The 27,323-nt window shown below is 45.6% G+C and overlaps 1 protein-coding gene across 1 annotated transcript in view; it reads right to left on the bottom strand.

The window, feature by feature from the left end:
- Positions 1-20,765, bottom strand: part of LOC138786664 (zinc finger protein 721-like) — a 61,919-nt gene extending 41,154 nt beyond the window's left edge. The window contains exons 1-6 of the mRNA XM_069963640.1: positions 20,757-20,765; positions 20,439-20,592; positions 18,565-19,215; positions 17,246-17,474; positions 16,568-16,655; positions 16,106-16,207 (exon numbers count right to left, since the gene is read on the bottom strand). Coding sequence (XP_069819741.1) covers positions 16,106-16,207; positions 16,568-16,655; positions 17,246-17,474; positions 18,565-19,215; positions 20,439-20,592; positions 20,757-20,765 — 1,233 coding nt within the window. The remainder of the gene's footprint in view (positions 1-16,105; positions 16,208-16,567; positions 16,656-17,245; positions 17,475-18,564; positions 19,216-20,438; positions 20,593-20,756) is intronic.
- Between the last annotated feature and the right edge of the window lie 6,558 nt (positions 20,766-27,323).

Here is a 27,323-nt window from a genome sequence, read left to right as displayed (position 1 = left end):
CCTTCCATAGCAGATCCACCTCAGGCTGGGGCTTACATCAGAGGACAGGACTGTGGAGGTAATCTCTCCATAGCTGTAACCCCTCTCTCCCCGGACAGAGAGTGCTGCATGTATGTGCCCACATCTGCCCTGCTCATTCCTTCCTGCTCCCTGCAGTCTCTGTCCGCCCTTGTGTTTCCCATCCTCTCCATTACTGTATAGTAACTTATAATATCACAGATTCTGCTGTTTCTGAATGTTTGTTTCATCTGTTTTACTTGTTATTCAGAATAATAATCAGTATATTTTGGGTGTGGAACCAATTGTCTGCAGATCAGTGATTTCTTATGGGAAAATTTGCTTTGGTTTAAGAGTGATTTGGATTACAAGCGCCGTCCCAGAACGAATTACAGTCATAATCCAAGGCACCTCTGTATAACCAAAGTATGAGAGACACTGGGCTATATGTTACATGTATATATATACTGTACCTCCAGCTGCAGATACAGGAGCCGTGTGCTTCCCCTGTGCTTTCAGGACCTGCCATGATGTCACAGTCATGTGATCACTCACATGGAGGAGGAGGAGGAGTCACATGATCAGGGGCTGCTGCTCAGTGTATGCAGGACTCTGCTGTGCTGGATGAGCTGAAGTGATGTGTATGCAGCAGAGCTGTGTGTGTGTGATGTGTGTGGAGCAGAGCTGTGTGTGTGTGTGTGTGTGTGTGTGTGTGGAGCAGAGCTGTGTATGTGTGTGGAGCAGAGCTGTGTATGTGTGTGGAGCAGAGCCCTGTGTGTAATGTACATGTATCTGAGCTGTATATGTGTAATGTACATGTAGCTGAGCTGTATGTGTGTAATGTACATGTAGCTGAGCTGTATGTGTGTGTAATGTACATGTAGCTGAGCTGTATGTGTGTAATGTACATGTAGCTGAGCTGTATGTGTGTAATGTACATGTAGCTGAGCTGTATATGTGTAATGTACATGTAGCTGAGCTGTATATGTGTGTAATGTACATGTAGCTGAGCTGTATATGTGTAATGTACATGTAGCTGAGCTGTATGTGTAATGTACATGTAGCTGAGCTGTATGTGTGTAATGTACATGTAGCTGAGCTGTATGTGTGTAAGGTACATGTAGCTGAGCTGTATGTGTGTAATGTACATGTAGCTGAGCTGTATATATGTGTAATGTACATGTAGCTGAGCTGTATATGTGTAATGTACATGTAGCTGAGCTGTATGTGTAATGTACATGTAGCTGAGCTGTATGTGTGTAATGTACATGTAGCTGAGCTGTATATGTGTGTAATGTACATGTAGCTGAGCTGTATGTGTGTGTAATGTACATGTAGCGGAGCTGTATATGTGTGTAATGTACATGTAGCTGAGCTGTATATGTGTGTAATGTACATGTAGCTGAGCTGTATATGTGTAATGTACATGTAGCTGAGCTGTATGTGTGTAATGTACATGTAGCTGAGCTGTATATGTGTAATGTACATGTAGCTGAGCTGTATATGTGTAATGTACATGTAGCTGAGCTGTATGTGTGTAATGTACATGTAGCTGAGCTGTATATGTGTGTAATGTACATGTAGCTGAGCTGTATATGTGTAATGTACATGTAGCTGAGCTGTATGTGTGTAATGTACATGTAGCTGAGCTGTATGTGTGTAATGTACATGTAGCTGAGCTGTATATGTGTAATGTACATGTAGCTGAGCTGTATATGTGTAATGTACATGTAGCTGAGCTGTATATATATGTGTAATGTACATGTAGCTGAGCTGTATATGTGTGTAATGTACATGTAGCTGAGCTGTATGTGTGTAATGTACATGTAGCTGAGCTGTATGTGTGTAATTTACATGTAGCAGAGCTGTATGTGTAATGTACATGTAGCTGAGCTGTATATGTGTGTAATGTACATGTAGCTGAGCTGTATATGTGTGTAATGTACATGTAGCTGAGCTGTATATATATGTAATGTACATGTAGCTGGGCTGTATATATGTGTGTAATGTACATGTAGCTGAGCTGTATATGTGTGTAATGTACATGTAGCTGAGCTGTATATGTGTGTAATGTACATGTAGCTGAGCTGTATGTGTAATGTACATGTAGCTGAGCTGTATATGTGTAATGTACATGTAGCTGAGCTGTATGTGTGTAATGTATATGTAGCTGAGCTGTATGTGTGTAATGTACATGTAGCTGAGCTGTATGTGTGTAATGTACATGTAGCTGAGCTGTATATGTGTGTAATGTACATGTAGCTGAGCTGTATATGTGTGTAATGTACATGTAGCTGAGCTGTATGTGTGTAATGTACATGTAGCTGAGCTGTATATGTGTGTAATGTACATGTAGCTGTGCTGTATATGTGTAATGTACATGTAGCTGAGCTGTATATGTGTGTAATGTACATGTAGCTGAGCTGTATATGTGTGTAATGTACATGTAGCTGAGCTGTATATGTGTGTAATGTACATGTAGCTGAGCTGTATATGTGTAATGTACATGTAGCTGAGCTGTATATGTGTAATGTACATGTAGCTGAGCTGTATATGTGTAATGTACATGTAGCTGAGCTGTATATATGTGTAATGTACATGTAGCTGAGCTGTATATGTGTAATGTACATGTAGCTGAGCTGTATATGTGTAATGTACATGTAGCTGAGCTGTATATGTGTAATGTACATGTAGCTGAGCTGTATATGTGTAATGTATATGTAGCTGAGCTGTATGTGTGTAATGTACATGTAGCTGAGCTGTATATGTGTGTAATGTACATGTAGCTGAGCTGTATGTGTGTAATGTACATGTAGCTGAGCTGTATGTGTGTAATGTACATGTAGCTGAGCTGTATGTGTGTGTAATGTACATGTAGCTGAGCTGTATGTGTGTAATGTACATGTAGCTGAGCTGTATATGTGTGTAATGTACATGTAGCTGAGCTGTATATGTGTAATGTACATGTAGCTGAGCTGTATATGTGTGTAATGTACATGTAGCTGAGCTGTATGTGTGTGTAATGTACATGTAGCTGAGCTGTATATGTGTGTAATGTACATGTAGCTGAGCTGTATATGTGTAATGTACATGTAGCTGAGCTGTATATGTGTAATGTACATGTAGCTGAGCTGTATATGTGTAATGTACATGTAGCTGAGCTGTATATATGTGTAATGTACATGTAGCTGAGCTGTATATATGTGTAATGTACATGTAGCTGAGCTGTATGTGTGTAATGTACATGTAGCTGAGCTGTATATATGTGTGTAATGTACATGTAGCTGAGCTGTATATGTGTGTAATGTACATGTAGCTGAGCTGTATATATGTGTAATGTACATGTAGCTGAGCTGTATGTGTGTAATGTACATGTAGCTGAGCTGTATATATATGTAATGTACATGTAGCTGAGCTGTATATGTGTAATGTACATGTAGCTGAGCTGTATGTGTGTAATGTATATGTAGATGAGCTGTATGTGTGTAATGTACATGTAGCTTAGCTGTATATGTGTGTAATGTACATGTAGCTGAGCTGTATGTGTGTAATGTACATGTAGCTGAGCTGTATATATGTGTAATGTACATGTAGCTGAGCTGTATGTGTGTGTAATGTACATGTAGCTGAGCTGTATATGTGTGTAATGTACATGTAGCTTAGCTGTATATGTGTAATGTACATGTAGCTGAGCTGTATATATGTAATGTACATGTAGCTGAGCTGTATATGTGTGTAATGTACATGTAGCTGAGCTGTATGTGTGTAATGTACATGTAGCTGAGCTGTATATGTGTGTAATGTACATGTAGCTGAGCTGTATATGTGTGTAATGTACATGTAGCTGAGCTGTATATGTGTAATGTACATGTAGCTGAGCTGTATATGTGTAATGTACATGTAGCTGAGCTGTATGTGTGTAATGTACATGTAGCTGAGCTGTATATGTGTGTAATGTACATATAGCTGAGCTGTATATGTGTGTAATGTACATGTAGCTGAGCTGTATGTGTGTAATGTACATGTAGCTGAGCTGTATATGTGTGTAATGTACATGTAGCTGAGCTGTATATGTGTGTAATGTACATGTAGCTGAGCTGTATGTGTGTAATGTATATGTAGCTGAGCTGTATGTGTGTAATGTACATGTAGCTGAGCTGTATGTGTGTAATGTACATGTAGCTGAGCTGTATGTGTGTAATGTACATGTAGCTGAGCTGTATATATATGTAATGTACATGTAGCTGAGCTGTATGTGTGTGTAATGTACATGTAGCTGAGCTGTATATATGTGTAATGTACATGTAGCTGAGCTGTATGTGTAATGTACATGTAGCTGAGCTGTATATGTGTAATGTACATGTAGCTGAGCTGTATATGTGTAATGTACATGTAGCTGTGCTGTATGTGTGTAATGTACATGTAGCTGAGCTGTATGTGTGTAATGTACATGTAGCTGAGCTGTATGTGTGTACTGTACATGTAGCTGAGCTGTATATGTGTGTAATGTACATGTAGCTGAGCTGTATATATATGTAATGTACATGTAGCTGAGCTGTATGTGTGTAATGTATATGTAGCTGAGCTGTATGTGTGTAATGTACATGTAGCTGAGCTGTATATGTGTGTAATGTACATGTAGCTGAGCTGTATGTGTGTAATGTACATGTAGCTGAGCTGTATATGTGTAATGTACATGTAGCTGAGCTGTATGTGTGTAATGTATATGTAGCTGAGCTGTATGTGTGTAATGTACATGTAGCTGAGCTGTATATGTGTGTAATGTACATGTAGCTGAGCTGTATATGTGTAATGTACATGTAGCTGAGCTGTATGTGTGTGATGTACATGTAGCTGAGCTGTATATGTGTGTAATGTACATGTAGCTGAGCTGTATATATGTGTAATGTACATGTAGCTGAGCTGTATATGTGTGTAATGTACATGTAGCTGAGCTGTATCAGGGCTCCAGATGGCGACCAAAATGGTCGCCAATGCGACTGATATTTTGCAAATGGCGCCCAGATTTATTAATCTGGGCGCCATTTGCGACTGGCCCCGGCGGCGCGCTGTCTCTTTAAGATGCGCGGCTGATGCGCGGCTGCCGGGGGTGTCCCGTCCTATCCCCGGCAGCGCGGCGCATCAGTGAGCTGCCTGGGGCCCTGACTTCCGGCACAGGAAGCGCGCGTCAGAGACGCTTCCTGTGTCAGAAGTCACAGCCCCGGCGTACAGGGAGCTCACTGATGCGCCGCGCTGCCGGGGATAGGATGGGACACCCCCGGCAGCCGCGCATCAGCCGGGAACAGCGTCCGAAGAAGAAGAGGATCACCGGGGGAGCGGGTTGTCAGGTGAGTTTGTGTGTTTGTTTTTTTTAAATACTGCTTAGCATAGAGGAAAGGGGGGGGGGAGGAGGGGGCATCTATAATGGGGGGAGAAGAGAGTGCCATCTATAATGGGGGGAAGAGAAGGGGGGCATCTATAATGGGGGGAGAAGAGAGTGCCATCTATAATGGGGGGAAGAGAAGGGGGGGCATCTATAATGGGGGGAGAAGAGGGGCCATCTTCAAGGGGAGGGGAGGGGGTATCTATAAGGGGGGGAGAAGAGGGCATCTATAATGGGGGGGAGGAGGGGGCATCTATAATGGGGGGGAGGAGGGGGCATCTATAATGGGGGGGAGGAGGGGGCATCTATAATGGGGGGGAGGAGGGGGCATCTATAATGGGGGGAGGAGGGGGCATCTATAAGGGGAGGGGGTATCTATAATGGGGGGAGAAGAGGGGGCATCTATAATGGGGGGGAGAGGGGGCATCTATAATGGGGGGGAGGAGGGGGCATCTATAATGGGGGGAGGAGGGGGCATCTATAATGGGGGTAGAGGGGGTCATCTATAAGGGGAGGGGGTATCTATAAGGGGGGGAGAAGAGGGGGCATCTATAATGGGGGGGAGAGGGGGCATCTATAATGGGGGGGAGGAGGGGGCATCTATAATGGGGGGGAGGAGGGGCATCTATAATGGGGGGAGGAGGGGGCATCTATAATGGGGGTAGAGGGGGTCATCTATAAGGGGAGGGGGTATCTATAAGGGGGGGAGAAGAGGGGGCATCTATAATGGGGGGGAGGAGGGGGAATCTATAATGGGGGTAGAGGGGGTCATCTATAAAAGGAGGGGGTCATCTATAAGGGGGGGAGAAGAGGGCATCTATAATGGGGAGGAGGAGGGGGCATCTATAATGGGGGGGAGGAGGGGGCATCTATAATGGGGGTAGAGGGGGCATCTATAAGGGGAGGGGGCCATCTATAAGTGTAGGGCAAACTGGCTGCAGACACTGGGAGATAGATATATGCACAATTATTATTATCAGGGCCCCTCAGGTGTCTGTATTGTAGGGGGTCACTTGCATTAGTCACTAGGCGAGAGATATATCTATCTATATACACATCTTGTGGGGGGTCACTATGGCTGCAGTCAGAAGTCTAGCTCAGTATGTATAGACTGTTGCAAGCTTTTAAAGGGAACCTGTCACCCCCGGTGACGGGGTGACAGGCTCCCAACCCCCCGTTAGAACCCCCTATACTCACCTCATCGCGCCGGGTCCCGCTTCTGGAGATGGTCGGGTCACGGAGATCTCAGCCGCTGCAGCCCGACGTGCGTGCTGAGAGAGGAGTCCAACGCTCATAGAGAATGACGGAGCGCTGGACTCTCCCGTCATTCTCTATGAGAGTTGGACTCATCTCTCAGCGCACGCCGGGCTGCAGCGGCTGAGATCTCCGTGACCCGACCATCTTCAGAAGCGGGACCCGGCGCGATGAGGTGAGTATAGGGGGGTTGGGAGCCTGTCACCCCGTCACCGGGGGTGACAGGTTCCCTTTAAGTTCAAGTTCAGAAGAGTAAGCCTCATTAAAAGGCTAGCCAAGTGAGGCTGAAGTACTGAGTCAGACTGTATATGGTTGTCAAGTTGCAAGTTTCCATGTTGAACATTTTCAAACTAAGAAAAGAAAGGATCTAAAGGAGGAGGAGGAGGAGGCTGCTGCCGCGGCCTCTGCACACAGTAAGTCCCATTTAACATAACATTAATTTTACATGGTTTAAAATGTTGGCGACCAAATATTCTATTTGGCGCCTAAATTTTTCAGGTTAGGAGCCAATGGCTCCCAGGTAAATTTTTTAGTCTGGAGCCCTGTGTATGTGTGTAATGTACATGTAGCTGAGCTGTATATGTGTAATGTACATGTAGCTGAGCTGTATATGTGTGTAATGTACATGTAGCTGAGCTGTATATGTGTGTAATGTACATGTAGCTGAGCTGTATGTGTAATGTACATGTAGCTGAGCTGTATATATGTGTAATGTACATGTAGCTGAGCTGTATGTGTAATGTACATGTAGCTGAGCTGTATATATGTGTAATGTACATGTAGCTGAGCTGTATGTGTAATGTACATGTAGCTGAGCTGTATATGTGTAATGTACATGTAGCTGAGCTGTATGTGTGTAATGTACATGTAGCTGAGCTGTATATGTGTAATGTACATGTAGCTGAGCTGTATATGTGTAATGTACATGTAGCTGAGCTGTATATGTGTAATATACATGTAGCTGAGCTGTATGTGTGTAATGTATATGTAGCTGAGCTGTATGTGTGTAATGTACATGTAGCTGAGCTGTATATGTGTGTAATGTACATGTAGCTGAGCTGTATGTGTAATGTACATGTAGCTGAGCTGTATATGTGTAATGTACATGTAGCTGAGCTGTATATATGTGTAATGTACATGTAGCTGAGCTGTATGTGTAATGTACATGTAGCTGAGCTTTATATATGTGTAATGTACATGTAGCTGAGCTGTATGTGTGTAATGTACATGTAGCTGAGCTGTATGTGTGTAATGTACATGTAGCTGAGCTGTATATGTGTGTAATGTACATGTAGCTGAGCTGTATGTGTGTAATGTACATGTAGCTGAGCTGTATGTGTGTAATGTACATGTAGCTGAGCTGTATATGTGTAATGTACATGTAGCTGAGCTGTATGTGTGTAATGTACATGTAGCTGAGCTGTATATGTGTAATGTACATGTAGCTGAGCTGTATATGTGTAATGTACATGTAGCTGAGCTGTATGTGTGTAATGTACATGTAGCTGAGCTGTATATGTGTGTAATGTACATGTAGCTGAGCTGTATATGTGTGTAATGTACATGTAGCTGAGCTGTATGTGTGTGTTATATATGCCTGCAGCAGAGCCCTGTGTGTAATCCCAACACTGTATAAAGGGGTTATCCAGCTGTACAAAAAACATGGCTGCTTTCTTCCAGAAACATCACCACTCTTCACGCACTTTCATAGAGATAAATAGAGATGGAATTGTAGTACCACACATAAACTGAGGACGGGTGGCGCTGTGCATTTTCTTATCCTGATAAACCCCTTAAGGACGATTTTTGTGCTTTTGTTTTTTCTTTGTGTATTTTTTCACCTACAAACCAAAATGAGCTCTTATTATTTCCACCTTTAATTGTACTTTGCAACGTCAGACTTAATTTTTCTATAAAATATGCTGAGAAACTGGGAAAAAACATAATCTTTGTTAGTTCAACAGGCAGAAACAGACGAAAACAGTGGTACCTCGGTTCTCGAATGTAATTGGGTCAGGGGGGCAGTCTAAGAACCGAGCAGTGTCTTCCCATAGGAAATAATGTAAATGTGTTTAATTGGTTCCAGCACCTTCCAATAATTAAAGATGTGTTTTTTTAATTTGTCAGGAGGGAAAATGATAGGGAACAAGTACTTACCTCTTCCAGGACCCCAGATTTCCTCCGAGTTGTGATGACGTCCAGCCCCAGTCACTGACTGGCTGAGCGGGCTGAAAATCAGCCGGGTCGTGATGTTGGCAGCGGAGGAGATCCTGGAGCCCAGCAAGAGTCCAAGGGCCGGTCACCAACTCCTCATTCATTCTTTACTGTACAGTGCCCCCCCCCTATTATAATGGATGGGAGATGAGAGTGCACTGATTCTATTACTACTGTACTGTATATGCTATCTTTTTGTTTTTTTAATTCTCAATTTTATTCAATTTTCAATTTTTTAAACCAACAATACAATGGACACCCAAAAGGGTGCAAAGGCACATATCCATAAAATCATAACAAAATGGAACATTGAGCAACTGCAGTATAACAAAGCAGGAGCATTGCACAGCTCCCGGGTGGGACGGGATTGCATGTGTATGGGAAAGCAAGGAGTGAGCTAACGCTCGGCCCTGGAACAAAGAAAAAGAAAGAGGAGGAAAAGGGAGAGAGAGAAAGAAGGGGAAAAAAGGGGGAGGGGGTGAGAGGCGGGGGAGGGGTATGGGAAGGGAGTAGGGCAGGTCAATCCTCACTAAGCCAGGAGGGACTTATATTCAGTTGTTTTGTTTTTTTGTTTTGTTGTCACTACTTACCTTACTAAAATCTTCACCCTCTCCCTCTCCTCTGGCATCTTTCCCTCGACTTTCAAACACTCCATTATCACTCCCTTACTGAAAAAATTCTCCCTAGACCCCTCCTGTGCAGCCAACTATCGACCTGTCTCTAATCTTCCTTTTATCTCCAAACTGTTGGAACGTCTGGTCTATTCCCGCCTAACCCGCTACCTCTCTGACAACTCTCTCCTTGACCCCCTTCAGTCCGGTTTCCGTCCTCACCACTCTACAGAAACTGCCCTTACTAAAGTCTCTAATGATCTCCTCTCCGCCAAATCTAAAGGTGACCATTCACTTCTCATTCTCCTGGACCTATCTGCAGCTTTTGACACTGTAGACCACCAGCTCCTCCTCTCCATGCTCCGCTCTATCTGTATGTGACACTGTAGCCCCCCAGCTCCTCCTCTCCACGCTCCGCTCTATCTGTATGTGACACTGTAGCCCCCCAGCTCCTCCTCTCCACGCTCCGCTCTATCGGCCTCAAGCACTCTGCTCTTTCCTGGTTTTCCTCCTATCTCTCTGACCGCTCCTTTAGTGTATCACTTTCTGGCTCCACGTCATCTTCCCTCCCCCTTACAGTCGGGGTTCCTCAGGGATCAGTCCTAGGTCCTCTCTCTCTCTCCTTTTCTCACGTTACACTTTACCCATCGGAAAAATCATCAGCAAGTTTGGTTTTCATTACCATCTTTATGCTAATGATACCCAGCTGTATACCTCCTCCCGTGATATCATCCAGCTGTATACCTCCTCCCGTGACATCATCCAGCTGTATACCTCCTCCCGTGACATCATCCAGCTATACACCTGCTCCCGTGATATCACCCAGCTGTATAACTCCTCCCGTGACATCATCCAGCTGTATACCTCCTCCCGTGATATCACCCTCTGCTATATACCATCTCTATGCTGATGATACCCAGCTCTATACCTCCTCCCGTGATATCACCCAGCTATATACCTCCTCCCGTGATATCATCCAGCTGTATACCTCCTCCCGTGATATCACCCAGCTGTATACCTCCTCCCGTGACATCATCCAGCTGTATACCTCCTCCCGTGATATCACCCTCTGCTATATACCATCTCTATGCTGATGATACCCAGCTCTATACCTCCTCCCGTGATATCACCCTCTGCTATATACCATCTCCATGCTGATGATACCCAGCTGTATACCTCCTCCCGTGATATCACCCCCTGCTATATACCATCTCTATGCTGATGATACCCAGCTGTATACCTCCTCCCGTGATATCACCCCCTGCTATATACCATCTCTATGCTGATGATACCCAGCTGTATACCTCCTCCCGTGATATCACCCAGCTGTATACCTCCTCCCGTGATATCACCCTCTGCTATATACCATCTCCATGCTGATGATACCCAGCTGTATACCTCCTCCCGTGATATCACCCCTGCTCTTCTACAGAACACCAGTAACTGTCTGTCTGCCGTCTCTAACGCTATGTCCTCCCTATTCCTAAAACTAAACCTTTCTAAGACTGAGCTTCTTGTCTTCCCTCCCTCTGCTAACCACCCCCCACCTGACATCTCCATCTCTGTCTGTGGTGCGACCATAACCCCCACACAACAAGCTCCATAACCCCTACACAACAAGCCCGCTGCCTTGGGGTTATGTGTGACTCGGATCTCTCCTTCACTCCTCACATTAAATCTCTTTCACGTTCCTGTAATCTGCATCTAAAAAACATCTCTAAAATCCGTCCCTTCCTTCCTGTGGAATCTGCTAAAACTCTCATTGTCGCTCTGATCCATTCCCGTCTTGACTACTGCAATTCCTTACTAATCGGCCTTCCTTCCTCCAAACTCTCCTCTCTCCAGTCCATTCTCAATACAGCGGCCAGGCTCATCCCCATGTCCAGCCGCTATACTGATGCTTCCCCCCTGTGCCAGTCACTATACCGATGCCTCCCCCCTGTGCCAGTCACTATACCGATGCCTCCCCCTGTGCCAGTCACTATACCGATGCCTCCCCCTGTGCCAGTCACTACACCGATGCCTCCCCCTGTGCCAGTCACTACACCGATGCCTCCCCCCTGTGCCAGTCACTACACTGGCTCCCTGTTAAACACAGGATACAAAATAAAGTCCTCCTGCTCACCCACAAGGCTCTCCACAGTGCTGCACCTCCATACATCTCCTCCCTCATCTCTGTCTACCGCCCTACCCGTGCCCTACGCTCTTCTAATGACTTACGACTAACATCCACCTTGATCCGCACCTCTCACTCCCGTCTCCAGGACTTCACCCAAGCTGCACCAGTTCTATGGAATGCATTACCCAAGACTGTCAGACTCACCTCCAATACCCAAAGCTTCAAACGTGCCCTCAAAACACATCTGTTCAAACAGACTTACCAGGTTCCCTAATTTTGACTCAACCCTCAACCCCCCCTCCACACACACACACACACACACACACACCTCCACCACGCACACAGACACATACATACACGCACACACACACACACACACACACACAGACACCTCCACCACGCACACACACACATACATACACGCGCACACACACACCAAGCATTTAAGCACTTAGACCTGTGCATGCAGGCAGGGCCGGCTCCAGGTTTTTGTGGGCCCTTGGGCGAGAGAGCCTCAGAGGGCCCCTTTGTATAGCACACCTCGGGGCACACCTACCAAATAAAGTTTGACAAAATACCGAAAAAGAACGTAATCCAGTAACTCACATGTGACGTCTTCTTTGATCTGAGGCGATCGCTCTCCGTTTCCTCTCCGTCTTGCCCAGACCACCATGATGATTTCTTCAAGCTACAATTCTTCTCTTCAGGACCTGTCAGACAAACATCTTAGACTCCGCACATTTCCAGCAACTTCCTTCCCTTTTTCCCACCCATAGGCTTTCATACAGTAGTAATTCTGCTGCTTGGTGTCATGTGCAGTAAAGTAAGGAGGTTTGTAGGTCCCGTGCCCCCATATAGTAATAATGCCCCCATGTTGTGCCCTCCATATTGTAAAAATGCCCTATGTCCCCTGCTCTGCCCCCATAGAAATATCCTCTGCTCCACATAGTAATGTCCCCTGGCCCCATAGTAATGCCCCCTGCTCTGTCCCCATAGTAATGTCCCCTGCCCCCATAGTAATGTCCCCTGCTCCCCATAGTAATGTCCTCTGCCCCCATAGTAATGTCCTCTGCCCCATAGTAATATCCCCTGCTCCCCATAGTAATGTCCTCTGCCCCCATAGTAATGTCCCCTGCTCCCCATAGTAATGTCAACTGCTCTGTCCCCATAGTAATGTCCCCTGCTTCCATAGTAATGTCCCCTGCTCCCCATAGTAATGTCCCCTGCCCCCATAGTAATGTCCTCTGCCCCTATAGTAATGTCCCCTGCTCCCCATAGTAATGTCCCCTGCCCCCATAGTAATGTCCCCTGCCCCCATAGTAATGTCCCCTGCTCCCCATAGTAATGTCCCCTGCTCTGTCCGCCTAGTAATGTCCCCTGCCCCCATAGTAATGTCCTCTGCCCCCATAGTAATATCCCCTGCTCCCCATAGTAATGTCCTCTGCCCCCATAGTAATGTCCTCTGCCCCATAGTAATATCCCCTGCTCCCCATAGTAATGTCCCCTGCCCCCATAGTAATGTCCCCTGCTCCCCATAGTAATGTCAACTGCTCTGTCCCCATAGTAATGTCCCCTGCTTCCATAGTAATGTCCCCTGCTCCCCATAGTAATGTCCCCTGCCCCCATAGTAATGTCCTCTGCCCCTATAGTAATGTCCCCTGCTCCCCATAGTAATGTCCCCTGCCCCCATAGTAATGTCCCCTGCCCCCATAGTAATATCCCCTGCTCCCCATAGTAATGTCCTCTGCCCCCATAGTAATGCCCCCTGCTCCCCATAGTAATGTCCCCTGCTCCCCATAGTAATGTCCTCTGCCCCCATAGTAATGCCCCCTGCTCCCCATAGTAATGCCCCCTGCTCCCCATAGTAATGTCCCCTGCTCCCCATAGTAATGCCCCCTGCTTCCCATAGTAATGTCCCCTGCCCCCATAGTAATGTCCTCTGCCCCCATAGTAATGCCCCCTGCTCCCCATAGTAATGCCCCCTGCTTCCCATAGTAATGCCCCCTGCTCCCCATAGTAATGCCCCCTGCTTCCCATAGTAATGTCCTCTGCCCCTATAGTAATGCCCCCTGCTCCCCATAGTAATGTCCCCTGCTCCGCATAGTAATGTCCCCTGCTCTGTCCCGACTCCCTTACCAAAAACCGACCCCCCCCCGGGCCCCCTACTCTCCTACTCTTTCTCAAAACCCCCTACTCCCCCCCCCCCCTTCCCTCAAGAATACTCACCACAGTCTCTGCCGAAGCTCTGTCCTGCTTGCAAGCTGGAGGCGGGAGGCGGAACAACTACGCGCCGCTGCGGCCGGATGAAGCCAGTGACGTCACGCCGGAGCGTAGCCGAATGTTACGGCGAGCTCGGGCTGTTGCTAGCCGTTGCTAGGGATGCAGGGCTTGATCGCGAGAGGTGAGCAGTTCATGCGCCCGCGGGCCGGGCGGATGGGGGGGGGGTGTCCTGACGGCAGCCTGCCACAGTGGCACGGGCCGGGTGCCAGAAAAACGCTGGGCCTGCATTGTGACATGACGGGCGAGTGCTGAGGGGGCCCCCAGAGGAGCTGTGGGCCCCGGCACTTGCCCAAGTACGCCAGGTGCTGACGCCGGCCCTGCATGCAGGCATTGGCTGGTGACAGGTTCACCCCCCCTTACCCGCACTGCCTTATATATACTGCCTTATGGCTGGACCATAAGAACAACGATGCACTTTGCCCCTCTGCCATTTTGTCTCGCACCCCCTCCTGATAGTGTGTAAGCTCATGCATGCGAGCAGGGACCTCACTCCTCATGTATGGATAATTATATGTATATCTCTGTAATGTACATTTTTTGTCTATGTATGTACCCCCAGAATTGTAAAGTGCTGCGGAATCTGTTGGCGCTAAATAAATAAAAATTATTATTATTATATAAATAAAAATTATTATTATTATTATTTGTTGAATTGATCCCAGTAAAACCACGTTCGGAAAAACCTAGAATCACGACCGTGTAGTTGTGCAGTGAGGTCTTCCATGCGTTTGATGTCCTCAACTTTACGAATCCACATGGAGATGCTAGGGGGATCAGGGCGACGCCAGAGAGCAGGGATACATGCACGCACACCAGATCTCGGAGAACAGAGTGACGGTAAGTTTTGAGAGAGATATCTGACACGTGCAAGAGAAAAAACGATGGAGAAAAGGGCAGCTGATGATCAGTAAAGGTAGAAGAGATGCGCCACACTTCCTTCCAGAAGGGGACCAGTTTAGGACAGCTTCAAAACGTATGTAAAAGGGCGCCTTCACCACAGTTTCTTCAGGAGAGCGGTGAGACATCTCCGTGGAGACGGGTAGGGACCCGATATCATCGGGAAAGAAGTTTATATCTCGCCTCTTGAAGGTGCAAGGAGATAGAAGAAGAGTGTATACAGGTAAAAACTCGTTCTACCTGAGCCACAGAAAGAGTAATATTTAAATCTCCTTCCCAGGCAGTGAGAAATGGAGAAGGTGGTTGTTCCGGTGGAGAGCTCAACATGTTATATAGAAGGGAAAGAGAAAGATGGAGAGGGCCAGAACCCAGACATAAGGATTCAAATTGCGTCGAAGAGCGGGCAAAGCAAGAAGGGTTAGGAAGGGAATGGAGGAAATGATTAAGTTGCAGTGCCCTCCAGAACCCCAAGGGAGCAGGGTCCGAGAGATCCTTAAGTTCAGAGAGGGATAGCCATGACGGGCCTTTGAGGAAGGAGGTAGCGTGAAAAGTGCCAGTCCGAAGTCAGGCACGAAATACTGTATTATCTGAGCCAGCTAGGAACGAAGGATTACCCAGCACAGGGAACAGTGGGGAGGGGTGTGGGACCAAGAAAATAGAGGAAAGGTGTTTCTGACATACCTTCAGTGTCAGGGCAATGGTGGGATGGAGACCGACAAAACGAGAGGAGGTCGGTATCCATGGAACCCCCAAGAAGGACATTGGGGAGAATGTTATCTCCAGGCCTACACATAGTTTAGTGTGAGCATGGCAATGCCAGTCTAACACCCTAGAGAGGTGAGCAGCGACATAGTAGAGATAGAGGTTAGGGGGTCCAAAACCTCCCTGAGTTTTAGGAAAGTACAATGCAGTGTGAGTTGGACCCCCAGATATGTCAGAGAAGTACGCGATCAGCGGAAGGGAAATGAGGACTCTAAAGAGTTAGCTACAGAGGAAGGAAGAGAAAGGTTGAGTGCCTCGGATTTTTCTAAGTTAATCTTGTAATAAGAAAGGGTTTGGTAATGGGAAAGCTCAGAGAGAAGATTAGGGAGGGAGACTGTAGGTTTTGTAAGTAAAAATAGGAGATCGTCTGCATAAGCCGCAACTTTATGATCTACAGGTCCCACTCGCCCCCCAGAAATATTAGCATTGTTTCTTACAAGTCAGGGCTCAAGGGTCATAATAAAAATAAAGGGGGAGAGGGGGCAGCCCTGCCGTGTTCTGTTAGATATAGGAAATGATGAAGAGAGAAGGCCATTGACCGAGATCTGAGCCGAGGGGTTGGAGTATAAGGAGCCAATTCACTCTAACGTGAGGTCTGAGAGCAAGGTGTCTGAGCGTGGCGAAGAGGAAGGGCCAGCTGACTCGGTCAAAGGCCTTCTCCATCAGTGGCCAGTAGCATGGTTGGAAGAGCTGCAGAACGGGCGTGGTGGATAATTTTAAGGGCCCTGGTAGTGTTGTCATGGGCTTCTCGTTTGGGCATAAAACCCACTCGGTCAGAGTGTATGATGGGTAGAAGAAGAGGGGTAAGGTGGGTGGCCAGTATTTTGGAAAAAAATTTAAGTTCCAGGTTCAGAAGGGAGATAGGGCGATAATTTTGACAGTGGGAGGGGTCTTTGCCTTCCTTGGGAATGACATGGGCATGTAGGAAGTCTGGGTGGAGAGTGGAGCCCGTAGAGATAGAGTTATATGCAGACAGGAAATTATCTTGAAGAAGGGGACCAAACGATTTGTAGTAGGGCAATGTGAGGCCATCTGGGCTTGGGGCTTTACCAGAAGGGGAGGACTCGCCCATTGCAATTCCATACCAGTGATGGGCGACTCAAGCGAGGAACTGCTTTCCTCTGGCAAAGAGGGAAGACTGGAGATTGGAAGAGTGAAGGGAATCAGGGCTGGTAGGGTTCACGGTGGTGGATAGAACAGAGCTTGTCAAACTTTTTTTACTGGAGCCTCACCCAACAGACCAAGGCAATGCCTGGGCCTCACCAGACTGACCAAGAGGGTGCCTGGGCCTCACTATCTGTGGTGAAAGTCCATTTAAAAGCTGAAATGATGCTAGGGCTACCTTTCACCTGTCTCTCAAGCTCGATATACTAATAAAGCAAGATTAGATTAGATTTTTTTGCTAACAGCAAAAGGACTGTGCAGATCATAGTTGCTCTTTGAAAACTGGCTCCTCAGCTGGGCCTCACCAACAACTAGGGGGCGCCTCACTGTTTGAGAAGCACTGGGATAGACCATAAAGGTTTACATAGTAGGAACGAAAGGCATCTGCTATTTGGGAGGATAGGGTCAATCATGAGCCTGCAGCTGAAGAGACTTGAGGGATAAATTAGTGGGCTCTCTGCAACCGTAGGGCCCGGGCTAGGGTCTTGCCGAACTCGAAGTAATGAAGACGGCATCTCGCTAGAGAGGCCTTGGCATCTGCGAAAGTGAGGTCACGCAACTTACCCCGCAAGACCGCTTAGCTCCGCACCCGCAGCTATAGCAAGAGTTCTCTTGTGTTGTTTATCAAGGTCCGCGATTTGGGAAACCAGTGTCGTTATTTTAGCAGATAGTTCCTTCTCGAGTCGTGTGGCCAGTTTGATAAATGTTCCTCTTATGTAACATTTATGGGCCTCCCAGACCACCAGGGGCGATGAGTCGACAGTGACATTAGTAGCGAAGTATGTAGTCAAGTCTGAGTGGATTTCAGCGAGAACTCCATGATCTCTCAGCAAGGTGTCTTTTAGGCGCCAGCACCCCGACCGGGGTTGAGGGTAAAAGTCGGGGAAAGAGAAATCAGTGCATGATCCGAGAAAGAGATGGGGTCAATGGAGGCAGCGGTCACACAATCCAGGCGTACATGAGAAAGAAATAAGTAGTCAATACGCGAGTAAAGGTGTAATCCTTGTCAAGAGGATGAAGAAGCCTCCAAACATCCAATAGCAGATAGGAGAGGAATGCCTGGTGCGGCGCAAAGAAGAGAAAGAGAAGAGTGATCCGGTAAAGGGCCATATTGAGATTGCCACCTAAAACAACCACTTCTTCAAGAAAATTGTCTACTTCCGCAAAGCAACGCTCTAGGAAGGCCAACTGGCCAGTGTTGGGAAGGTAAACCGTACCAAAGGTACAGAGAGTACCCACCATCTTACCTTTCACAAATAGGAACCGGCCCTCTGGGTCCGACATCTGATCCACAAACTCCCAAAGAGCAGAGCGGGCAATTAGGATAGATACTCCCTTAGTTTTGGAGTGTATATGTTATCATATACAGTGCTGTACTGTATGTGAAGCCTCAGCACTGCTAAACTCACCAGGTACAACCCAACATTCACGCTCACAAAAACATTCGGATACTGAGCAAACTTTAAATTCCGAATGTTACTTCCAGGTAAATTTTTGTTCAAACTAAATTTCTTGTTTCTTCACAGATTTACATGTGTTGTGCCGACTCTTCCTGGGGGTTATGGGGCAAAATATGGGGATGAACATTTGTAGATTTCAGGGTATGTCCTTACATTTGATGAAAAGAAAATAACACTATTAGAGAAAAAAAACAAAACACTTTATTGTAAAAACTAAAACCTACATGTAAAATTTTACTAAAATTCTACGAATAGTTCACACGCATAATACGTTGTACAACTGTAATAAAGGAGACAAATGTAGATGTGTTATCTAGAGCCTAACTGTGTTTCGGGTCACAGACATTTCTTGGACATTTCCTTATCTCCATTGCTTTCCCCTTCTTGTGTATGATGCGTGACTTAATTTTCACGGTTAGTTTTGTACATTTTTTCCGTGTATTATTCGCTGATGTCTGTTAAGATTTGATTTCACATTAAAACATTTCCCACATTCTGAACATGAATACGGCTTCTCCCCTGTGTGAGTTTTTTGATGTTCAACAAGACGGGATTTAAAGCTATAATGTTTCCCGCATATCGGACATTGAAATGGCTTCTCCCCTGTGTGAATTCTTTGATGTTTACGAAGATCTGCTTTCTGCGTAAAACATTTCCCACATTCTGAACATAAAAATGGCCTTTCTCCTGTATGAATTCTGTGATGTGTGATAAGATTAGATCTTGCACCAAAACATTTTCCACATTCTGAACACGAATACGGCTTCTTTCCAGAACGTGGTCTTCGAATTTTTGGACGTTCAACAGCCTTCCCGGCAAAGCGTTTCCCGCATTCTGAACATGAATATGACTTATCCCCTGTGTGAGTTCTCCTGTCACTATTATATTGTGCCTGCAATGAGTCGTAAGGCAGGACTTGTATATAAGGATGAAATGACAGATCTTTTCTGTGAAGGGCTGAGGGTAGGTATGGGATAAAAGAACGAGCTTCATATGCATTTTGTGGGAACGCACAATCCTCTCCTTTAAACACTGAAGATGTCCGATGTCCCTCTGTGCTCCAGGTACGGTCATCTGCAAAAATGAAAGCTTATTTTATTGAATAATATAACTATGAGCATTATATCAGTTTATATTAAAGTGAACTGTAGGTGACAATCCCGACCTCCTGCTCAATAATGTAGTGAAAACAATTGTGTTAAGGAGGACGTGAATTTGGTGGCAGCGGGGGTGGGGTTGGGGGCGGTATACAGTGTATTACTATGAGGGTGAGGTATGTGTGTATATGGTGTATTACTTTGAGGGCCGTAGGATCTATGTGTATATAGTGTATTACTATGAGGGGTGAGATATATGTGTATATAGCATATTATTATGACGAGGCTAAGGTATAGGCTGCGTTCACACTACGTATATTTCAGTCAGTATATTTCAGTCAGTATTGCAACCAAAACCAGGAGTGGATTAAAAACACAGAAAGGATCTGTTCACACAATGTTGTAATTGAGTGGATGGCCGCCATTTAATGGCAAATATTTGCTGTTATTTTAGAACAACGGCTGTTATATTAAAACAATGGCCGTTATTTACGGTTATATGGCGGCCATCCACTCAATTTCAACATTGTGTGAACAGAGCCTTTCTGTGTTTTCAATCCACTCCTGGTTTTGGTTGCAATATGAGGACCACAATACTGACTGAAATATACGTAGTGTGAACCCAGCCATATACTGTATGTATATAGATTATTACTAGGGTGAGGTATATGTATGTTATCTGTTTGTGCATGGTGCAATATATGGGATGACAATATCATTTATTTTATTTTAAAATTTAGAGTTTGGCATTAACCCTCTCAGCTCGAGGGAAATGCAATCCTTCAGCAATGATTCCCTAGAGGTTTCCTCCACAGGGGTTTTTTCCTCTCCCGAGTACTGTAGGATGACTCTGAAGGAGTCCAGGATTAGCTTTGTTTAGCACAATTTGTATAGTTTTTACCTGGACGTCTAAGTAATTCTCGTGGTTGACAACGTCAACTGACTCCTGTGATTGTTTTAGGCTTGTGATTTAAATAAATCATTATTATTATTAATAATAAATCATTATTATTATTAGGTTATCAGAGTCTATCTTGCGGACAAGATATAAATTTTAGAATTCTGGATAACCTCTTTACGTTGGATTGTCACAAATTTGTATTTCTAGATGATCTGTCTTTTGGAAATCGAAACAACTTTTATATGTTCTCCATTCTGTCTGGAGGACTAAGGAGAATGCGTTTAGTGGTCACTACTCACCTGAGCGGTTTCCTGTAGTGATGTCCTCCTTATACTGCTCATCACTGCTGTCATCTGGCTCTTCTTTTACAATTATGTCTAGAGCATCAATATAGTCCAGATCTTCTACCTGATGAAAAGAACAATAGATGTTAGATGATGGATCAGTGACAACCTAATACACTGTATATCCGGCATGACCAGATCGGCCTCTGCCAGACACATCTGAGGTTTGTCTCATGGGAAATAAAGGATCAGATAGGAATAAATCCAACCAGTTGTCTCCTTAGATCCAGACATCATCTAATGTCTATGGTCGGCTTTATCCGCCATATCCACCTTCTTCATTACACAAGTATCATCCATATAATAGTGTAGGATAAACCGAGACTGAGAGCAAGAACCTCACATCTACACATCATAGGGAACATCTCCATCTACCTGATCCTGATCCTGTGAGAGAAGAGGACGGGGACATCTCTCTGGTGCTGTTCTCTTACTGGATCTGACTGGAGGGAACACATACAGAGACTGAATTCATTCTTTCCATCCAGATAATACAGAGAGGAGGTGTGTATATAGTCCTGTCTATTACCTGCTGATGGGAGGGGCTGCTGATCCTCCAGCATCACATCCTTGTACTGATCCTTGTGTCCTTCTACATACTCCCACTCCTCCATGGAGAAATAGACCGCCACGTCCTGACACCTTATAGGAACCTGACACACACAATGATCACACAGTCATCCCCCCCACCCCTCCAGTGGTGTTACTGTATAATGTCCCAGCATTCCCAGCAGCCACAGTCTCACCTCTCCACTCAGCAGCTCCACCATCTTGTTGGTGACTTCTAGGATCTTCTCTTCCTCCATTTCCTCATGTATCAGGGGCCCCGGGATTGGGCTCAGGGTTCTTCCCCATCCTTCACACCCAGGGGCCCCACAGCGCCCACTAGAGGACTTCTTCACTACTGTGTAATCCTGTGTATGGAGAGACACATTACTATCACTCCATCCATTCCCAGAATCCCTCACCTCTCCAGTCCTATCCATCTGTTATTCCATAGATAAGAATGATGTCATGATGACATCACTCCCAGAATCCCTCACCTCCCCAGTCCTATCCATCTGTTATTCCATAGATAAGAATGATGTCATGATGACATCACTCCCAGAATCCCTCACCTCTCCAGTCCTATCCATCTGTTATTCCATAGATAAGAATGATGTCATGATGACATCACTCCCAGAATCCCTCACCTCTCCAGTCCTATCCATCTGTTATTCCATAGATAAGAATGATGTCATGATGACATCACTCCCAGAATCCCTCACCTCCCCAGTCCTATCCATCTGTTATTCCATAGATAAGAATGATTTCATGATGACATCACTCCCAGAATCCCTCACCTCTCCAGTCCTATCCATCTGTTATTCCATAGATAAGAATGATGTCATGATGACATCACTCCCAGAATCCCTCACCTCTCCAGTCCTATCCATCTGTTATTCCATAGATAAGAATGAGGTCATGATGACATCACTCCCAGAATCCCTCACCTCTCCAGTCCTATCCATCTGTTATTCCATAGATAAGAATGATGTCATGATGACATCACTCCCAGAATCCCTCACCTCTCCAGTCCTATCCATCTGTTATTCCATAGATAATGATGTCATGATGACATCACTCCCAGAATCCCTCACCTCTCCAGTCCTATCCATCTGTTATTCCATAGATAAGAATGATGTCATGATGACATCACTCCCAGAATCCCTCACCTCTCCAGTCCTATCCATCTGTTATTCCATAGATAAGAATGATGTCATGATGACATCACTCCCAGAATCCCTCACCTCCCCAGTAAGCAGGAAGAGTATGTGTAGGGTGAGGGTTATTATCCTGTCGGCCATCTTGTCTCTGTCTCTCTCCATGGTTGATGGGTCGGTCTCTTATATAGAAGATATCAGCAGAGGATCCTGGAGGGAAGAGGAGGAGACAATGTAATGCGGCTCTAGATTCCTGGAGATAGAAATATACATGGACAGGAACATCTGAGATGGTTTGGCTAAAAACTGAAGTGCAGCGTCCCTGGGCTGTAAAATGAGAAGCTAGATTGTACTTACCTCTCTCGGTACACAGCCGGTGCTCTGCTTTTCCTGAGATCTTATAAAGGTTTTATTGAATGTTAAAACTGTTAAAATCTTGTGCACTGTTCTGGCAGTACTAGGACTGTATGGAGGAGATGTCACCCTGTGCGTTTCCCTGGTCTCTCACCCATTGATGACAAATAGGCCTTATATCTTCTTTTTACAAGAAGAGAAAAGAAAGAATTGTCCATTGTCCCCCCTTCTGCTCAACTTAGTGTTGGAGCCCCTTCGTTGGACACCTCAACTTAAAGGGGTTCTCCAGCGAGGCGGCTATTTTATGATCTGGCCGGGGAGGAGGTGGCTGAGAGAAAAGACGTCCACTCACCTCCCCGGATCCAGCGGCGGGTCCCGTATGCCTGGCCGCTTCCTAGTGTATGACGCAGGCTCGAGACGTGACGTCTCAAGTCCGCTCAGCCAGTCAGTAACAAAGGCGGGATCCGTTTCAAGTCCGCTCAGATCCCGCCTCTGTCAGTGACTGGCTGAGCGCACTTGAGACGTCACGTCTCGAGCCCGCGTCAGACACCAGGAAGCGGCCGAACACTGGGGACCGGAGCGCAGCGATACGGGACCCGCTGCTGGATCCGGGGAGGTGAGTGGAAGTCTTTTCTCTCAGCCACCTCCTCCCTGGCCAGATCCCAAAATAGCCCCCCGCTGGAGTACCCCTTTAAACAGATTTGGGGTATTGGGGTCGGGATTGAGAAATACGGGTAACATGCTTTGTTGATGACCCTCGTATACACCAAGAAGAGCTGAATCAACGCCTAATGGAATTTCAATAGTTGGGCCTTTTTTTAACTACTACTGTTGACTCCCCACTTGACACCTTCAATGTCCTGTAGGGATCTCCATTGTCGAGAAATCTCTTACCTATCGGGAGATCAAGATAATCCACCCTCCCCTGACCTTAAACTCCCAAGCAGCGATGAAGTTCATCATTAAATGAACCGTACTAAAACATCTAAACTATAGCAGCTACACTAGTTGGAATATTGGGGCTCTTTTGCAAGCAAAACCGTGTACAAACTGCGAGTTCATTCACGGCAAAAAAGCAGCAGCATAAGAAGGTGGTCACTAGCGAGGTGCTGATGAAGGCCATGCTGCCGAAAGGTGTTTTCCCTCTATGTTTGATGCCTGCTGCACTAAAATAAAGTAGCAAAATCTACTTGGTGAGTGCCGGGCTCGTCTATTTACCTTACCCACAGTCCGACCATCCACAAGTGATTATGGGGTGACCTGAGGAGAAAGAAGATGTGGCTAGTGGCTCCCTTGAGACCACCACCACGCTACTGGGAGGCTATTAAGTCCACTCAGTCAACCGCCATCCTACTCTGAATCCAGATATATTGGGGCCTGGATGCTCAAGTAAGTGACTGGATTCTAGAAGTCCCAGAGATGCCATCAAGCCATACTGAGTGTGCACCACTTCCACTGAGGTCGTCAAGCCATACTGAGTGTACACCAGTTCCACTGAAATCGTCAAGCCATACTGAGTGTGCACCAGTTCCACTGAAATCGTCAAGCCATACTGAGTGTGCACCAGTTCCACTGAAATCGTCAAGCCATACTGAGTGTGCACCAGTTCCACTGAGGCCGTCAAGCCATACTGAGTGTGCAGCTGTCCCAGAGAGGCCAGCAAGCATGCCGGAGCATGCAGCAAGAGGCCGGAGCATGCAGCAGTCCAACCGAGGCCGTCAAGCATGCCTGAGTGTGCAACAGTCCCAGAACGGCCATCAAGCCATACTGAGCATGCAGGTGTAATAGAGAAGCTGGCAAGCTTGCTTTTGAGCCCCCTCCAAGTGGTTTAGGCTCGAAACGATTTCAGAGAGATTGGACACCCCCTCCTGTGGCAGAACCTACTCCCTCCGGTCCATCTCAGATATATTGGAGATGGTTCAAAGCAGGAGCGGGCAGTGCAAAGACTTTTGGAAAGGTCAAAACCTTGAAACAACCACTGACGCATTATAATTGACACATATTTAGTATATTACTAGACCTCTTCCTTCTCTCGTACAGTTTGTTGTGACCCCAGAATTTTTTTTATCTCTCAGTCTATGGAGCGGTGGAGGATTTTCTGCCGTTTTGGGGCGGACTCGGTTTTCTTTACATTCTATCTATATTGTCTGTCAGGAAAGGGTTAAGGAGGACAACCTATACAGGGGAAGTGTAAAATGGAAGAAATGTTTCCATAGCAACCGGTCACAGCTCCGCTTTCATTTCTCACACTGCTCTGATCTCTGCTGACACAACTGCCCCATTGTGAGCGATAATGTATCTAATCCCTATTCACTTCACTGGAGCCGAGCTGTGATACATCACATGACCTGCGGACAGAGGTGGCGCTATATATAGGAGAGAACAACCAATATATAATCCCACATACCTACCTCCAGCTGAGAGCTGTACAGGAGCCGTGTGCTTCCCCTGTGCTTCCAGGACCTGCCATGATGTCACAGCCATGTGATCAGTCACATGGAGGAGGAGGAGTCACATGATCAGGGGCTGCTGCTCAGTGTATGCAGGACTCTGCTGTGCTGGATGAGCTGAAGTGATGTGTATGCAGCAGAGCTGTGTGTGTGTGATGTGTGTGGAGCAGAGCTGTGTGTGATGTGTGTGGAGCAGAGCTGTGTGTGTGTGATGTGTGTGGAGCAGAGCTGTGTGTGTGTGTTATATATGCCTGCAGCAGAGCCCTGTGTGTAATGTACATGTAGCTGAGCTGTATGTGTGTAATGTACATGTAGCTGAGCTGTATGTGTGTAATGTACATGTAGCTGAGCTGTATATATGTGTAATGTACATGTAGCTGAGCTGTATATGTTTAATGTACATGTAGCTGAGCTGTATGTGTGTAATGTACATGTAGCTGAGCTGTATATGTGTGTAATGTACATGTAGCTGAGCTGTATGTGTGTAATGTACATGTAGCTGAGCTGTATGTGTGTAATGTACATGTAGCAGAGCTGTATATGTGTAATGTACATGTAGCTGAGCTGTATATGTGTAATGTACATGTAGCTGAGCTGTATATGTGTAATGTACATGTAGCTGAGCTGTATATATAAGTAATGTACATGTAGCTGAGCTGTATATGTGTGTAATGTACATGTAGCTGAGCTGTATGTGTGTAATGTACATGTAGCTGAGCTGTATATGTGTGTAATGTACATGTAGCTGAGCTGTATGTGTGTAATGTACATGTAGCTGAGCTGTATGTGTGTAATGTACATGTAGCTGAGCTGTATGTGTGTAATGTACATGTAGCTGAGCTGTATATGTGTGTAATGTACATGTAGCTGAGCTGTATATGTGTGTAATGTACATGTAGCTGAGCTGTATGTGTGTGTAATGTACATGTAGCTGAGCTGTATGTGTGTAATGTACATGTAGCTGAGCTGTATATATGTGTAATGTACATGTAGCTGAGCTGTATATGTGTGTAATGTACATGTAGCTGAGCTGTATATATGTGTACTGTACATGTAGCTGAGCTGTATGTGTGTGTTATATATGCCTGCAGCAGAGCCCTGTGTGTAATGTACATGTAGCTGAGCTGTATGTGTGTAATGTACATGTAGCTGAGCTGTATATGTGTAATGTACATGTAGCTGAGCTGTATATGTGTAATGTACATGTAGCTGAGCTGTATATATGTGTGTAATGTACATGTAGCTGAGCTGTATATGTGTAATGGACATGTAGCTGAGCTGTATATGTGTGTAATGTACATGTAGCTGAGCTGTATATGTGTAATGTACATGTAGCTGAGCTGTATATGTGTAATGTACATGTAGCTGAGCTGTATGTGTGTAATGTACATGTAGCTGAGCTGTATATGTGTGTAATGTACATGTAGCTGAGCTGTATATGTGTAATGTACATGTAGCTGAGCTGTATATGTGTGTAATGTACATGTAGCTGAGCTGTATATATGTGTAATGTACATGTAGCTGAGCTGTATATGTGTAATGTACATGTAGCTGAGCTGTATATGTGTAATGTACATGTAGCTGAGCTGTATATGTGTGTAATGTACATGTAGCTGAGCTGTATATGTGTAATGTACATGTAGCTGAGCTGTATATGTGTGTAATGTACATGTAGCTGAGCTGTATATGTGTGTAATGTACATGTAGCTGAGCTGTATATGTGTGTAATGTACATGTAGCTGAGCTGTATGTGTGTAATGTACTTGTAGCTGAGCTGTATATGTGTAATGTACATGTAGCTGAGCTGTATATATGTGTGTAATGTACATGTAGCTGAGCTGTATGTGTGTAATGTACATGTAGCTGAGCTGTATGTGTGTAATGTACATGTAGCTGAGCTGTATGTGTGTAATGTACATGTAGCTGAGCTGTATGTGTGTAATGTACATGTAGCTGAGCTGTATGTGTGTAATGTACATGTAGCTGAGCTGTATATATGTGTGTAATGTACATGTAGCTGAGCTGTATGTGTGTAATGTACATGTAGCTGAGCTGTATGTGTGTAATGTACATGTAGCTGAGCTGTATGTGTGTAATGTACATGTAGCTGAGCTGTATATGTGTAATGTACATGTAGCTGAGCTGTATGTGTGTAATGTACATGTAGCTGAGCTGTATATGTGTAATGTACATGTAGCTGAGCTGTATATGTGTAATGTACATGTAGCTGAGCTGTGTGTGTAATGTACATGTAGCTGACCTGTATGTGTGTAATGTACATGTAGCTGAGCTGTATATGTGTAATGTACATGTAGCTGAGCTGTATATGTGTA

Source organism: Dendropsophus ebraccatus, chromosome 3, assembly GCF_027789765.1.
Source record: "Dendropsophus ebraccatus isolate aDenEbr1 chromosome 3, aDenEbr1.pat, whole genome shotgun sequence".
NCBI classification, from domain to species: Eukaryota; Metazoa; Chordata; class Amphibia; order Anura; family Hylidae; genus Dendropsophus; species Dendropsophus ebraccatus.
Note: the sequence above shows the minus strand (reverse complement) of the source record. Positions and strands in the feature narration are given on the sequence as shown.